This window comes from Pipistrellus kuhlii, unplaced genomic scaffold, assembly GCF_014108245.1.
Source record: "Pipistrellus kuhlii isolate mPipKuh1 unplaced genomic scaffold, mPipKuh1.p scaffold_m20_p_3, whole genome shotgun sequence".
NCBI lineage: Eukaryota > Metazoa > Chordata > Mammalia > Chiroptera > Vespertilionidae > Pipistrellus > Pipistrellus kuhlii.
Window position 1 is genome coordinate 2,091,971 of NW_023425529.1, and position 14,786 is coordinate 2,106,756.

The following is a 14,786-nucleotide window of genomic DNA, read 5'->3' on the forward strand; positions in this document are numbered from 1 at the left end:
CTGGCCTCTGTGTTCCTGCCTGACCAAGCTCACCCCAAGAGCCCCCTCCTTTTCCTGTCTCCCCTTCATAACTGCCACCACACCGCCTCCATGCTCAGGCCAGAAAGCTAAGAGCCATCCCTGAGTCTCTCTCCCCTTTGTCCCCGGCCCTGCTTCTGAGCTCCAGGGCTCCCGCCCCATGCCCCTCACTCAGCCAGGCCACCCGCCTCGGTGACCCCAACTGCTCTTCCCCTAGGGATTTAGCCAGCCCCCTGCACAGCGGGCTATCTACAAAATAAAAGTCTGCTTAAATCCCTTCAGTGTCTCCCCGGTGCCCTTCACATAAAGAGCCAAATCCTCGTCATGGCTCAGGAGGGCTTGCCTGTCCCACATCTGACCGCTCCCTCCTCTCTCCCGCCCTCCAGCATGGGGACACTGGTGGATTTTATCCTAAATGTAATGGGACAACTGGGAGTCAGCACCGAGAAGCGATGTTACCTGACTAAGGCTCTGGTTCCTTCCTGCGCCTGAACTGACTACTCTTCTGGTGCGGACATTTAGGAGAGAGGGATAGATACACTGAGTGGCCAGATGATAATGATCTCTGAACGCATAATGATCTGGCCACTCAGTGTATATCCTATATAATAAAAGGCTAATATACAAATTGTCCCCTCGACCAGGAGTTTGACCAGCAGGCAGGCCGGCCAACCGCCCATGTCTCCTCCCCCTGGCCAGGCTGGCTGGACCCCACCCATGCACGAATTCAGACACTGGGCCTCTAATATATACTGAGTGGCCAGATGATTATGTGCTCAGAGATCATAATAATCTGGCCACTCAGTGTATATATATATATATGTGTTAATCCTCAGCTGAGGATATTTTTTTCTTTGATTTTTTTTTAGAGAGAGTGGAAGGGAGGGAAGGAGAGAGAGGGGGGGGGGAGAGAGAGAGAAAGAGAGAGAGGCATCTATTGGTTGCTTTTGATCCCGGGGATCAAACCTGCAATCCAGCCAGGTAGGTGCCCTTGACCAGGAATCACACCTGTGACCCTTCAGTGAGCAGGCTGACACTCTAACCATCGAGCAGCACCGGCAGGCTGAGAGGAATATATTTTTAAATACATTTTTATTGATTTCAGAGAGGAAGGGAGAGGGAGAGAGAGAATCATTGACTGGCTGCCTCCTGCTCGCCCCACACTGGGGATTAAGCCTGCAGCCCGGGCCTGTGCTCTGACCGGGAATCGAACAGTGACCTCCTGGTTCGTAGGTTGACGCTCAACCACTGGGCCAGGCCAGCCGGGCGAGGGGAATGTTTTTAATGACTGAGGATGAACACCGCCGAAGCCCCTAGCATTCCAGAGAGCCCTGGGCCCGTGTGCCAGCTTTCCTCCCGCAGAGCCCGGCAGCCGCCTCCCAGTCCTCACCTGTAGAATGGGCACCTTCACACACTCAGGCACGACTGCCTCAGTGGGAACCTGAGCGCCTCCCGGGTTTGGTGGGAATGAGCCGCCGGGAGGCAATGCTCACAGCGCTGGGCTGTGCCTGTTGCTAAGCCACCTCAGAGCCCCCTGGGAGGCCTCAGCCCCTTAGGGGGGCCCAGGAGGCAGCCTGCCGGGAGCGTGGCCCCCCCTCCCACGGCCTCCGCAGCCCCATCCTCAGCTGCTGGGCCCTGGCCGCACCACATCTCCGCAGTGACTGGGCCTGGGGGTCTGAGTGCCATGGGTCACTCTTTGGAGAGCAATGGGGCATTTCACCAAAGCCAGCGGCGGGGGGACCAGGACCAGTGCCTGGCCAGAGCCCTGAGGGCACTAAGCACATAGGGGGCCGCCGAGCAGGCGCGGCCCTCCCCCCAATCAACAGATGGGAAATCCAGTCTCTAGGTCAGACACTGAGCCCTGCTCCTCGGGCTGCCAGGGCTGGCACTGAGGCACTCATCCTCACACCCTGCCACCGGCTGTGCCAGCCCTCTCTGCCCACACACAGGCTGCCCTGGCTCTCCCCCAGGGCTGAGGCCCCTAACAAGCCGCATTTACTCAGTCGCTACTGGTGCTGGTCGGTGTCTCCCACGGCTAGAAAGTCTCCTCCCCAGCCCAGGGTCCAGCCCGCCTGCCCCTGCTGCATGCCAGGGACCTGGCCCAGAGCCTGGCAGACCGGGCTGGAGAACAGCGCCCCCTCCTGGTCATGGCGGCACACCCCGTCCCGAGCCTCCGCGGAAGTGCAGGGACCAGTCCCAGCCAGGTTCTTCCATCACGGACACCTGACCCCGACGCCCCTCAGCATTCCTGGCCCCTGCCCCCGAGCGGGAGCCCACAAACCCCAAACCGGAAAGGCCTCCCAGCCCAGAAGGACTCCCTCCGCAGTGACCCTCCCATCAGCACCCACCTCACCCCACCCACCTCCCAGGCCGGGGCCCACGCCGGACCCTCTGCACAGCTCCCAGGTGCCCTCCTGAGCACCCTCCTGCTCCCAGGCCTCCCCCGCTCCCCGGTACCAGGACAGGCAAGACCCTGCCACACAGGAGCCACCCTCCTCCCAGACTCACCTCCCAGACACCCCCAAACCGGCTGCTCGCCCTGCCAGGGCTATGCCTGCCCCTGTGGCCCCTGGACTTCTGCATCCTCGTGGCCCCCAGCACAGAGCTGCCCTCCCCCTGCGCCCCCTCCCCCTGCGCCCCCTCCCCCTGCGCCCCTCCCCCTGCGCCCCCTCCCCCTGCGCCCCCTCCCCCTGCGCCCCCTCCCCCTGCGCCCCCTCACCCCAGGGCCAGCACAGGGCGGGCCTGCGGGACCCCAGCCCACAGGGATGGCGGCAGGAGGCCTGGCAGCCTCTCCGCCTTCGGCCACCACCAGTCCCGCCTGAAACTCCTCCGCACGCCCAGCAGGGCCGCAGGCGGGAGGGCCAGAGAGGCCTGTCCACACCCAGCGGGCGAGGGTGAGGGGTGAGGGGAGAGGGGGTAGGGGAATGGGGGGCAGGAGAGAGTGCGGAGAAGGAGAGAGGAGACAGAGTTGGGGGTCCCCCGTGTTCAAACCTCCTCCGCCCCCCTCCCTCCACCTGGGCTGCGGGAGGGGAGAGAGAGCAATGGCCTCAGGCGCCCTGCTCCCCTGGAGGGAGAGGGTGTCACCTCCCTTCACCTCCTCATCCCCCCATCCCCTCCCTCCTCTTCCCATCAGCAGTGGGAATGCGGGTGTGTGTGTGTGTGTGTGTGTGTGTGTGTGTGTGTGAAAGGGCGAGCCCACCTCCCCGTCATCTCCAGGGCGTCCTGGGGAGCTGAGCTGAGAAGCTGTTTCACCCCCAAACAGTCCCCACCCTGACCCGACATCAGGGTGTCCCCCGGGCCCCGCAGGCGGGCAGGGGTCCCCCGGGCCCGGCAGGCGGGCGGGCAGGGGTCCCCCGGGCCCCGCAGGCGGGCGGGCAGGGGTCCCCCGGGCCCCGCAGGCGGGCGGGCAGGGGTCCCCCGGGCCCCGCAGGCGGGCGGGCAGGGGTCCCCCTGACCCCCCTCCCCCCGGCCTCACCCGCGCAGCTCCGGGACCGCCAGATCTTGCCCAGCAGCAGCACCATGGCCAGGAGGTGGCTCAGGTCGCCCAGGATGCGGAACACGTTCATGGCGCCGCCGCCGGCCCGGCCGCAGCAACTCCGGGGAAGTTCGCGGCGGGCGCGGCTGCCACGTCCCCGCCGCCTGGGCCCGCGCCGCCCGGCCCGCCCCCCGCGCCCTCCTCCGGCCGCTTCCCGGCGCCGCCGCCGCCGTGACGTGGCCGCCCGGCCAGGAAGCGCCGCCGCCGCCCGCCCGGCCCAGCCCGGCCCCCAGCCCGGCCCCCAGCCCGGCCCCCAGCCCGGCCCCCAGCCCGGCCCCCAGCCCGGCCCCCACCCCCGGCCCCCAGCCCCGGCCCCCAGCCCCGGCCCAGCCCCGGCCCCTCCCCCCCACCCGGCCCGGCCCAGACCGGCTCCTGCCGCGGGGCGGCGGCTGGGGCTCCCCCCGGGCCCGAGGGCTCCACCCCCGGTGCCCCCGGAGGTGACCCCGAGGCCGGGCTCTGCCTCCCGGGACCCGGTCCTCCAGGAGGTGCCCGCGGGCCGGCCGGGCCCCTCGTCACCCCGGAGCCCGGAAGCGGGAGGTTGGAGGGGAGGCGCCCGCGGGCCGGCCAGGAGCCCCTGGATGGCGACTAAGGGAGTGCGAGGCCATCTCAGGGAAGGGGCTGCGGTGGGATCCCCGGGGCAGGGCCGGGCCCAGGCACCCGCCGTTCACCCTGTGGGCCGCCCTGGCCTCTGGTCTGCGCTGAGCTGGGGGGATGGGACGGGGTGCAGGGGTGCCACCAGGTGTCCCAGGACAGTTTCCATTCCATGTGGGTGACTCCTGTGACCGGCGAGTTCGTCCTGGCCTCGCCCTCCTGCGGTTCCCGGTTCCAGCCCCAACAGGACGTTTCACTCCGCGGCTGCCTGAGCCTAGCAGGTTGGAGGCGCCGGACATGGTGACCCCCTGCTGCTGCTGTGGGCATCCTGGCTTGAACACCTCCTCCTGGCGCCTGGCGGTGAGGAGCCTGACCCCGCCCCCATGTTTGCTTGAATAGCCACCTGGACCTGACACTTGGGGTGAGGGGGGGAGAATGGGAGGGAACAGTGGTATCGAACGGCTTAGGTTTGGAGTCAGGTTGCTCACTAATGTTTCCTTCTTGGTATGACGAGCTGTAACCCAGGAGCTCAGGCCAGAAGAGACTCCGGCGGCTGGGGCTGTTGGCCAGAGCGCTGGGAGGTAGGAGGGGGGGGGGGCGGGAGGACCACAGGTGGGCAGGAGTCCTCCCCATGCTGTGTGGCATGAGAGGTCAGCCAGCCCCTCTGGACCTTGGTCTCTGCCTCTGCAGGAGTGGACCAGCTGAGCCAAGGGGCCTTACCCTCTACCCATGACCCTTCAGGCCCCCTCATCATGACTTCTGGTACAAGGCCGTCCTTGGAGTCTCAAACTGCGGTCCAAGGACCAGCTGCATCTGCGCCACCTGCTGGGAATGCAGAATCTCAGACCCCATCCCCGACCTTCTGCCTCGAGTCCTTGGTTAAACAAGATCCCTGGGTGGTGGGTGTGCACTTACAGCGTGAGAGGCACTGACCTAAACACTACACGGGAGGTACTGTCATCGTCCCCGTTTTTGTTTTTGTTTTAAGTATATTTTATTGATTTTTTTTTTACAGAGAGGACGAGAGAGAGATAGAGAGCTAGAAATGTCGATGAGAGAGAAACATTGATCAGCTGCCTCCTGCACACCCCCCACCGGGGATGTGCCCGCAACCAAGGTACATGCCCCTGACCGGAATCGAACCCGGATCCTTTCAGTCCGCAGACGGACGCTCTACCACTGAGCCAAACCGGGGATGATGGTTTCGGCCATCATCCCCGTTTTGCACGGGGGAAACTGAGGCACTGAGAGGTTAAGTAGTTTGCTTAAGGTCACACAGACACGGAATAGTGGAGCCTGGATTCCAGCGCGTAGTTTGACTTCAGGGTTCATGTCATCAACTCGTTACATTACACTGTGGGGTTTCTCGGGAGGTGAGGGGTTCCCGGTCATGAGAGGTGGGGGCAGGGGGTGAGTCCCATTTGCCAGGGATGCTGCAGAGGGGACTCCCGCCCTGGCCCAGAGGGTGGGATAACAAGAGCAATCAAGTGGTAAATCAGGTTGTCTCCATTCAGCCTCAGCTGGCACCGGTGACGGCTTTAAGTCCTTAGTGACGGCCACTGAGGCCTCAGGAGGCCAGGGGGGTGGTCCAGGCCCCCCTGGGGGAGGAGCCAGGCACTCATCCTGAATGAACTGCTCTGTCCCCTTCCCCTCCCCAGGCCCTGCCCGCCCAGCTGCCTCCAGCTGGTGCCTGGAGAAGGCGGTGGCTATTTAAATACCTCAGGTGTGGCTACGGTTCTCTCTGCCCAACCAGCTGGCATCTCCCTCTCAGCGCCCACCTCCTCCCAAACCAGGAAAAAGCACGTGCATTTGCCATTTGGTGAAACATCTGTCCTCCTGAGCAGCAACTCCCACTGCCGGCAGGAGCGGGAGCAGGGCTGGAATCCTCCCTCCTCTTCCCCGTTCCTCGGGGGAGCCACAGGGACGGGCCAAGGCCAGGGGAGGTCTGAGGAGCGGCCACCACAATGGCGGAGGGGGAAGAACCAGGGCCAAGATCGTCCGGCCACAGTGGCCTTGGCCTGCCGTGGCCTTCTCTGGCCTCAGCTTCCCCATCTGTTAACAGGGATGATGAAGACAGAGGTATTGCTGACTGGTCACTTGGTCCTCTTTGTATCTGGTCTTCCCTATAGAATCCATACTCCCTATGTCTCAAGACAGGGGGCTCAGCCCCCCCAGTTTTCAGATGAGGGAACTGAGGCTCAGACTTCTCTCTAGCTTCCCCACGTCACATAGGTCTCCTCTTCGCAAATGTCTACCACTCTGTCCTTAGTAAGCAGCCCGCCTTTTTCATAACCAGCCCCCTTCCCGGGGGAGCATTTTTCTTTTTCTTTTTAACAAAGAATATTTTAATTATTTTTTTTACAGAGAGGAAGGGAGAGGTATAGAGAGTTAGAAACATCAATGAGAGAAACATCGAACAGCTGCCTCCTGCACACCTCACACTGGGGATGTGCCCGCAACCAAGGTGCATGCCCTTGACCGGAATCTGGGACCCTTCAGTCCACAGGCTGATGCTCTATCCACTGAGCCAAACCGGTTCAAACACACCCCCCCCTTCTCCTCACCAGGCCACCTGCACCTCACACACTATTTTCCCTTCGCCAGGTGGTTCCAGGCAAGTCCCTCACCCTCCGCGCCTCGCTTTCCTGACACTGAAAGCCTGTCTGCTGTGAGCACTCGACTGAGGGGGTGCCAGGAGGGACATTCCCTTCAGCTCAAAGGCAAGGATTCTTTTTTAAATCCATTAATTAAGCAAAGCATAATGTTCAAAGTCAGATTACACATACTTCTTTTGGTTGTTTAAAAATTTTTTTTAAATCTTGCATTTTTTAAAACATTCACACACACACACACACACACACACACACACACACACACAGAGAGAAGTACGTGTAATTTTTTTCCTTCCTGGTCCTAGCTCTTTGCATATTTCCCCGCTGTATTCAGCATCCTGTCTAGTGCTTCCCATTGTGTGGAGGGTAAGCGTGGAGGGACGGTAAAAGTCACCATCCTGAGGACATGCCGCCGTGTAATCCGTGCCTTTCGCAGGGCAGGGCCCAGCCCCGTGTCCGCGGAGCTCAGCACCTGTGGAGCCGGCCCCAGTGCACAGAGCGGAGACCAGGCTCCCAAACCCTCTCCGCTCTCAGTTCCGAGCACATTTCATCGAAGGCCCGCTGCGTGCCAGGCGCCTTGCAGGCTGAGCTCAGGGCACCTCAGGGCCGGGGGACGCTGTGGGAGGTGGTGCTTGTGCGCATGTTGGACGAGGCACAGAGGAGACAGAGTCTTACCCTGGGTTTCCGGGAGTCTCCTGGGAAGATTTCAGTTAGGAAGACTTCAGAGGACGCCCCGGTGGGTTTTGAAGGATAAATAGGAGTTTGCTTGCCTCATGGACAAAACCTGGGGGAAGAGAGTCGAGTCCCAAGTAGAAGGAGCTACACACACAACTGCGCAGAGATATGATGCGAACCGCTCTCCCAGCACATTTTAAAATCTTCACCTGAGGATATGTGTCCATTGATTTTGTGGAAAAATGTTTTATTGATTTTTAGAGAGAGAGAGAGAGGGGAAGTGAGATGGAGAGAGAGAGAGAGAAACATCTATCAGTTGCCTCCCGCAGGGGCCTCACAGGGGATCGAACCGGTAACCTAGGTATGCGTCCTGAGCAAGAATCAAACTCGCATCCTTTTGGTGCATGAGAAGAAGCTCCAACCAACGGAGCCACCCGGCCAGGCGCCCGGTGCATTTTATTTGTATCACTCTTCAAAAGAGGCCAACAACCGCCCTAGCTGGTTTGACTCAGTGGGTAGAGCCTGGGCCTGCCGACTCTAGGGTCCTGGGTTTGATTCCTCTTAAGGGCATATCCCCGGTTTGGGTTGTAGGGATCTCATCATAGATGTTTATCTCTCTCTCCCTCTTTTTTTAAAAAGAAATATATTTTTATTGATTTTCAGAGAGATAGAGAGAGGAAGAGATAGAAACATCCATGATGAGAGAGAATCATTGATTGGCTGCCTCCTGCACACACCCCACTGTGGATCGAGCCCGCAACCCAGGCCTGTGCCCTTGACTGGAATCGAACCGGGGACTCCACAGTCCGCAGGCCTATGCTCCATCCAATGTGCCAAACCAGTTAGGGCTCTCCCTTCCTCTTTGGAACCAACAAAAATATTTTTTAAAAAATACTAAAAGATCGCTGAAACCAGTTTGGCTCAGTGGTAGAGCGTCGGTCTGCGGACTGAAAGGTCCCAGGTTCGATTCCGGTCAGGGGCATGTACGTTGGTTGCAGGCACATCCCCAGTAGGGGGTGTGCAAGAGGCAGCTAGTCGATGATTCTCTCTCATCGACGTTCCTAGCTCTCTATCTCTCTCCCTTCCTCTCTGTAAAAAAATCAATAAAATATATATTTTAAAAAAATACTAAAAGATTAAATAAAAAAAATAAAAGAGGCCAACGACCAGGGAAGGGTAGGGGGGAAACAAAGGTCTAGGCGAGGAAGACCTTCCTGGGCGCCTCAAGCTCCACCATTTACACAATTGATCCAGTCTCTCTGAGGCATGGTGCCTCATCGATAACCTGGGCATAAACCCAGAAGTACTGACTCCACGGAGTGCTAGTTAGCTCAGTCTCCAACGTGCTTTGCAAGGAGCACACCACGTGACAAACGCCACCCCTTGTCCCTTTTACAGGCCGTCGAGGCCCTTGCAGAGCTGGGAGAGGACACGGAAATGTGTCCTGGGAAGGCGACCCTCCCTCCCGGTGTATTCCCTGTTCTCGGAGACGTGCAAAAAGGATAATTAAAAATAACCTCCCAGCCCAGGAAGCCTGGGCGCTGGAAGAGTTTTCTATCTTATCTGAGTGGTGGCTACACGGGTTTCATGTTTGTAAAAACCATCATCTGCACCCTTCAGATGTATTAGGTTCCTCCTCAATTAAATGAAAAGGAAGAGCATAAGGACCCGAGCACAACGCCCCCTCTCCGGCCCGAGGGCGACAGGTGTCCGCCCGGTTCCGCGGGCAGCGCCGGCTCTGCGCCCCGCGCGCCAAGTCTGGCGCCCCAGCGCCGGGCGCCTCGGCCCCGCGAGGTTCCCAAGGCAACCGCGCGCCGCTCGCCGCGGCTCCCGAGCGACGAGGCGCCAGCGAAGACCCGGAGCCCGGATTCCCGGACCGGAGCCACGCGGGAGCAAGCGCGGCTGATCCGGCGCGGGGGGAGCGGCCAGGCGCCTTCGTCCTTGCGCGGGCATTCCGAGGGCATCCAGCAGGCGCCGCTCCCCGGCCCGGGCCGCGGTCACACGCTGCCGCCTGAACACCCCTGGGGGTTCACTGACAGCTTTCCCGTTGGCGCGGCTGCCGGTATCACGGGGCAGATAAGAGGCAAAGCCTTGCAGCAGGTGGAAGCGCGCAGCGCTGGGTGCTGGCGCCTCCTTGGGCTCCGGTTCCCGCCCCGCTAGTAACTTGCTGTGTGATCTTCGGAAACCCCCCTCCTGCCTGGGTCTCAGAGGGGAGCAGCGCCGCTCAGAGTAGCTTTCGCCGCCGAGTATGTGAAATAACACGAGTAAACGTGGCTCCCACACTGTGCAGTGCTTGGCACGTGCCCGAGGCCATCACCGTCGCCACCCTGTTGCCTTCTTGCCCTCCTCAGCACACAAACCGCCTCCCTGCCAGCCAGCTGCACAGTGAACGGGGCTCAGAACTCTCCATGCACAGAGCTTTCCAGTCTTCAGGTGAGAGGCCCCCTGCACCCCCTTGTGCTCCCCCACACTTTTCAGTTCCAAGGAATGGGTCCTCGGCTGCTCTCCTGGTCACAGGGATCCTTTGGTCCCCAGACCATCCACAGAGACATCACCCTCCACCCACCCTCGTGTGCGCCTCTTCCTAATCTGCCACCCTGGGGTGGACCTTAGCTGTTCCCCTCTACGTGAGGCTGTCTGGAGGGCCCAGGACATGCCCCTGGACCGAGCCATGGGCAATACCACTCAGTTCCCTCTGAATGCAGCATGCTGGGCATGTTGGACATTGTGTGTTCCTGTGCTGTGAGGCTGTGTATACATTGGTGTGTGTGTGTGTGTGTGTGTGTGTGTGTTGGAAGCATGCCTGTGTTGGAGGGTGTGTGTACTTGAGACACGTTTGTGTGTGCGTATGTAAATGTGTGTTTATGGCTGTGTGGTATGAGCTTGCAGGTGTGTGTTGTGTGTTTGTGGCATATGTGTTTACCCATGCGTCTATTTGTGTCTCTGATGGTGCGTGCGCGTTGGTGGGGTTGTGCCTGTGGTGTGCACAGTGGATGTGTAAGACGGTGAGGTCTGTGACTGTGCGTGTGTAGGCATGTGCTTGGGGTCTTGGTGCAGGCTCTTTGCTTTCCCATCTCACTTCACGGGGTGACCTTCTCCCCAGCTGAGGACGGTGGCCGAGGCCACAGGCGTCCCAGGCTGGCTCCCGCCCCCTCTGCAGCCCAGGTGCTGGTTGCCCAGGTCTTTGGCTGGCCCCGGGTTTTGGCAGGTGTGGGCCCCGGGGACAGGGTGGGTGGGTGAATCTGGGGCCAGGGCTTGTGTGCCACCCTCCTTCCCTCCCCACAGCAGGAGCAGCAGCGGGAAAGGTTGGCGGAGGGGGCCTATTTTGGGAGCGTCTCCTTAGCAACAGCTGCCACAGGCCGGCTGTGGCAGTTTTCCTATAGGCGCTAAAATATTCCACCCTGGTGACTACTGCGTGCTGGGGGTGGGCGAGGGTGGCAGCGGAGGGTGGGGGAGACCCCTCAGCCCTCTGTCCCCAGGGCACAGTCTGCTAGGAGGGGTCCTGACCCTCTGGACCCCACACACCCTTTCCCTGCCTCTGCTCCTCACCTTCAAGGCTGCTCAGACGTTAGAGTTCTGAGACGGGCCAGCTGTGTCCTGTTGTGATTTCTAATCTAAGCTGCTGAGCGGCCTCAGTTTGCCCATCTGTAGAATAGGCTGCCAGATTTTAAGGAACTCTCCAGCCCAGGAATCTCTGAGCTCTGTGCCTGACATGTTGGGGTGCTCTTTCCCTCGGCTCCCCAGTTGTCTCACCTCCCTGGCGCGCCTCTCCCCCCGCCCCCCCCCCCCAGTCTGTTCTCAGGGCCCCTGTGGGACCAGGGAGGCCTGACTGGCTCTCAGAGGGAGCCCGTCAGGCAGTGCTCTGGTGGCCTGAACGACCTTCCCCCAGAAGCCGGTTCGAATCCTGGGTCAGACAGGTGCTTACGTCCTGAGTGACTGAGCAAGGCCCTCCCCTCCCCGTGTCTCAGCCCAGTTCCCCCCCCCCCCCCCATGAGCCAGGGCTTGTCATAGCCTCCAGCTCAGGGGCCTGCCGGGCTCAGATGAGAATGGAGGCTGAGCAGGAAGCTCTGGCCAAATAGGTGAGGGTTTACCGGCCCTCACTCTCCGTCACACTTCACAGCAGGTCTCACCCTCCCCGAGGGCTGCCCTGGCCACCAGGCCACACCGCGGTGACATTACGGCCGTGCCCGCGGCACAGGCTTCTGGAAGGGTTAAGGAGGCAGAGACTGGCAGCCTCGCACAGTGCGGGTGAAGGGGGCGCAGGCACGGGAGCTTGTCCTCGGGGATGCGTCTGTGTTAGGTGACAGTCTGAGGCCCAGAGAGCACAGGCTGCTTGCCCAGGGCCTCCCAGGTTCTGACACCCTAGTCCCCCGCTCCCCCACCCTCACAGCGTCTGCACACCTGTCTCACCTCCCCCCTCCCCCCTTCCCCCCCCCACCCCCGCCTACGAGAGCTACTCAAACAGGGGATGAACCATGGTGAGAGCCTCTTTTAGATTTTATTTTTTTAAATATATTTTATCGATTTTTTATAGAGAGGAAGGGAGAGGGATAGAGAGCTAGAAACATCGATGAGAGAGAAACATCAATTAGCGGCCTCCTGCATGCCTCCCACTGGAGATGTGCCCACAACTAGGGTACATGCCCTTGATCGGAATTGAACCCGGGACCCTTCAGTCGCAGGCGGACTCTCTATCCACTGAGCCACACGGGTTTCGGCTCCTCTTTTAGATTTTTTTTTTTTAAGAGTGCTTTTTTATTTTATTTATTTATATTTTATTTTTTACAGAGAGGAGGAGAGAGAGATAGAGAGCTAGAAACGTCAATGAGAGAGAATCATCGACCAGCTGCCTCTTGCACACCCCCTACCAGGGATGTGCCCGCAACCAATGTATTATACATGCCCCTGACCGGAATCGAACCCGGGACCCTTCAGTCGCAGGCGGACTCTCTATCCACTGAGCCAAACCGGTTTTGGCTCCTCTTTTAGATTTGATCCTCCTCGGAACAGGCCCTTAAAGGGGCATTGTCCTCTCCCTTTGCCTGTGAGGGAACCAGCTGGAGAGGGGAGGTGCGCTGCCCAGAGTCACATAAGGTTAGCTGGCAGAGAAGGGACTCTTCCCTGGGGTGCCTTTTGCTTCCCCCTCCCCCTTCCCAGCCTCCCCTCTCCTCTCCGGCACAGGACCCCCTCACAGGAGGTGAGCTCCCCCCTCCCAGCCTCCCCTCTCCGACACAGGACCCCCTCACAGGAGGTGAGCTCCCCCCACTCCCAGCCTCCCCTCTCCGGCACAGGACCCCCTCACAGGAGGTGAGCTCCCCCCCCCTCCCCTCACCGGCACAGGACCCCCTCACAGGAGGTGAGCCCCCCCCCCCTCCCCTCACCGGCACAGGACCCCCTCACAGGAGGTGAGCTCCCCCCTCCCAGCCTCCCCTCTCCGACACAGGACCCCCTCACAGGAGGTGAACTCCCCCCCCCTCCCCTCTCCGGCACAGGACCCCCTCACAGGAGGTGAGCTCCCCCCTCCCAGCCTCCCCTCACCGGCACAGAACCCCCTCACAGGAGGTGAGCTCCCCCCTCCCAGCCTCCCCTCTCCGACACAGGACCCCCTCACAGGAGGTGAACTCCCCCCCCCTCCCCTCTCCGGCACAGGACCCCCTCACAGGAGGTGAGCTCCCCCCTCCTCCCCTCACCGGCACAGGACCCCCTCACAGGAGGTGAGCTCCCCCCTCCCAGCCTCCCCTCTCCGACACAGGACCCCCTCACAGGAGGTGAGCTCCCCCCCCTCCCCTCTCCGGCACAGGACCCCCTCACAGGAGGTGAGCTCCCCCCTCCCAGCCTCCCCTCACCGGCACAGAACCCCCTCACAGGAGGTGAGCTCCCCCCTCCCAGCCTCCCCTCTCCGACACAGGACCCCCTCACAGGAGGTGAGCTCCCCCCCCTCCCCTCTCCGGCACAGGACCCCCTCACAGGAGGTGAGCTCCCCCCCCTCCCCTCTCCGGCACAGGACCCCCTCACAGGAGGTGAGCAATGGGAGCCAGGCTGCGCCCCAGCCTCAGCAAGGTCACCCCCAGATATTTCTTCTCAGCTCCCGGGACCTCACAGCCACCAGCTTCCCCGTCCCTTCTCCCCAGAGTCCCAGCCCTCCAGTCCCCGCCCTTCTTTAAACCAGTGCCCAGGCCTTAATGTTCGGAACCCCTGCTCTGGGTCTCCAGCACCCTCTCCATCTCCCCCTTCTACCTGCCCCTCCTCTTCCACCTGCGCCCACACTCAGGGCCGGCGCCAGGCCAGGCCTGCGCTCGCCTGCACTCTCCTGCTCTCCCTCCGTGGGAAGGTGCTCTGGGCACCGGGCACACGTCTGTGCAGAACCAGCGTTCAGACGGCGAGTGTCCCCGTGGTTCACACACCCAGACTCAGTCCCCGGACTGTCCGGGCTGCAGCCTGTGCGCGCAGCTGGGTGTGAGGGAGCGGGCATGGGGCGGGACGCCCTGCGGAGGTGGGCACCGCAGGGAAGGGAGGACGGAGAAGGGCTGGTCACTTTTCTGAGCAGCTGCTGTGAGCTCTGCCTGCTTGTGCATCTGGGTCACCAGATCCGCTCCTTTGAGGGAGGGGCTGTTAGGCCCCGTTTCACAGACGGGTTAAGTCAAACACTTGCTCAGGGTCCTGCAGTTTCTCGGTGCTTTTGAGCCCAGGTTGGCCTGACTCCAAACTCCCTTAACAAGAACCAAATCTGTGCCCAGTGCCGGGTGAATGAGTGAGGGGTGAGGAATGACTTCGGGGGGGGGGGGGTGTCAGGAGACCTTCCCCGGTGAGGTGGCCTGGAGGCTGGACCAGACAAGAGCAGGAATCTCTGGGCAGAGCGGAGGAAGGGCTTTCGGTCGGGAAGAACAGCAGGTGCACAGGCAGAGAGGTGTGGAAGCATCTGGTGTGTTCTGGAATCGGTGGGAATCAGGGTGTATGTGTAGGTATAGCGGGGTGCGGTAAAGCGGGGCCCGGCTGTGCATCACCCCCAAAGTGGGGACCAGATCCTTTCGGTGGGGAGTCTGGGGGCAGGGGGGGCGGTCACGGCGGTTCACGTGGTGTGGCTCCTGAGCTGGTGGCATCTTCCGGGGCCAGCTGGAAGGAGTGGGAGCTTTTGTATTCAATAAGTTCTCAGTCTGACTTCGGGGTGCCTCAGTCTCTCCTTCTCTTAACTGGGGGTAGTCAGAGATGGCCAGGCTCCTGGAAGTCCCTCCTGGTGTCCTCTCATCCACTGCCCCGAGGAGCACTTCCCACCTGCGTCCTGGAGCGTGAAGTGAGGTGGCAGAATGGCCAGGGGAGTGGCTGGCTCCCCAGGGGCAGGGGTGCTGGGGACTCCC

At 61.2% G+C, this 14,786-nt stretch overlaps 1 protein-coding gene across 1 annotated transcript in view; it reads right to left on the reverse strand.

Moving 5' to 3' along the window:
• KDELR3 (KDEL endoplasmic reticulum protein retention receptor 3) overlaps positions 1 to 3,694 on the reverse strand; it is an 8,930-nt gene extending 5,236 nt beyond the window's left edge. The window contains exons 1-2 of the mRNA XM_036459209.2: positions 3,670 to 3,694; positions 3,494 to 3,593 (exon numbers count right to left, since the gene is read on the reverse strand). Of these exons, the coding sequence (XP_036315102.1) occupies positions 3,494 to 3,584 (91 nt within the window). The 5' untranslated portion in view covers positions 3,585 to 3,593; positions 3,670 to 3,694. The remainder of the gene's footprint in view (positions 1 to 3,493; positions 3,594 to 3,669) is intronic.
• Between the last annotated feature and the right edge of the window lie 11,092 nt (positions 3,695 to 14,786).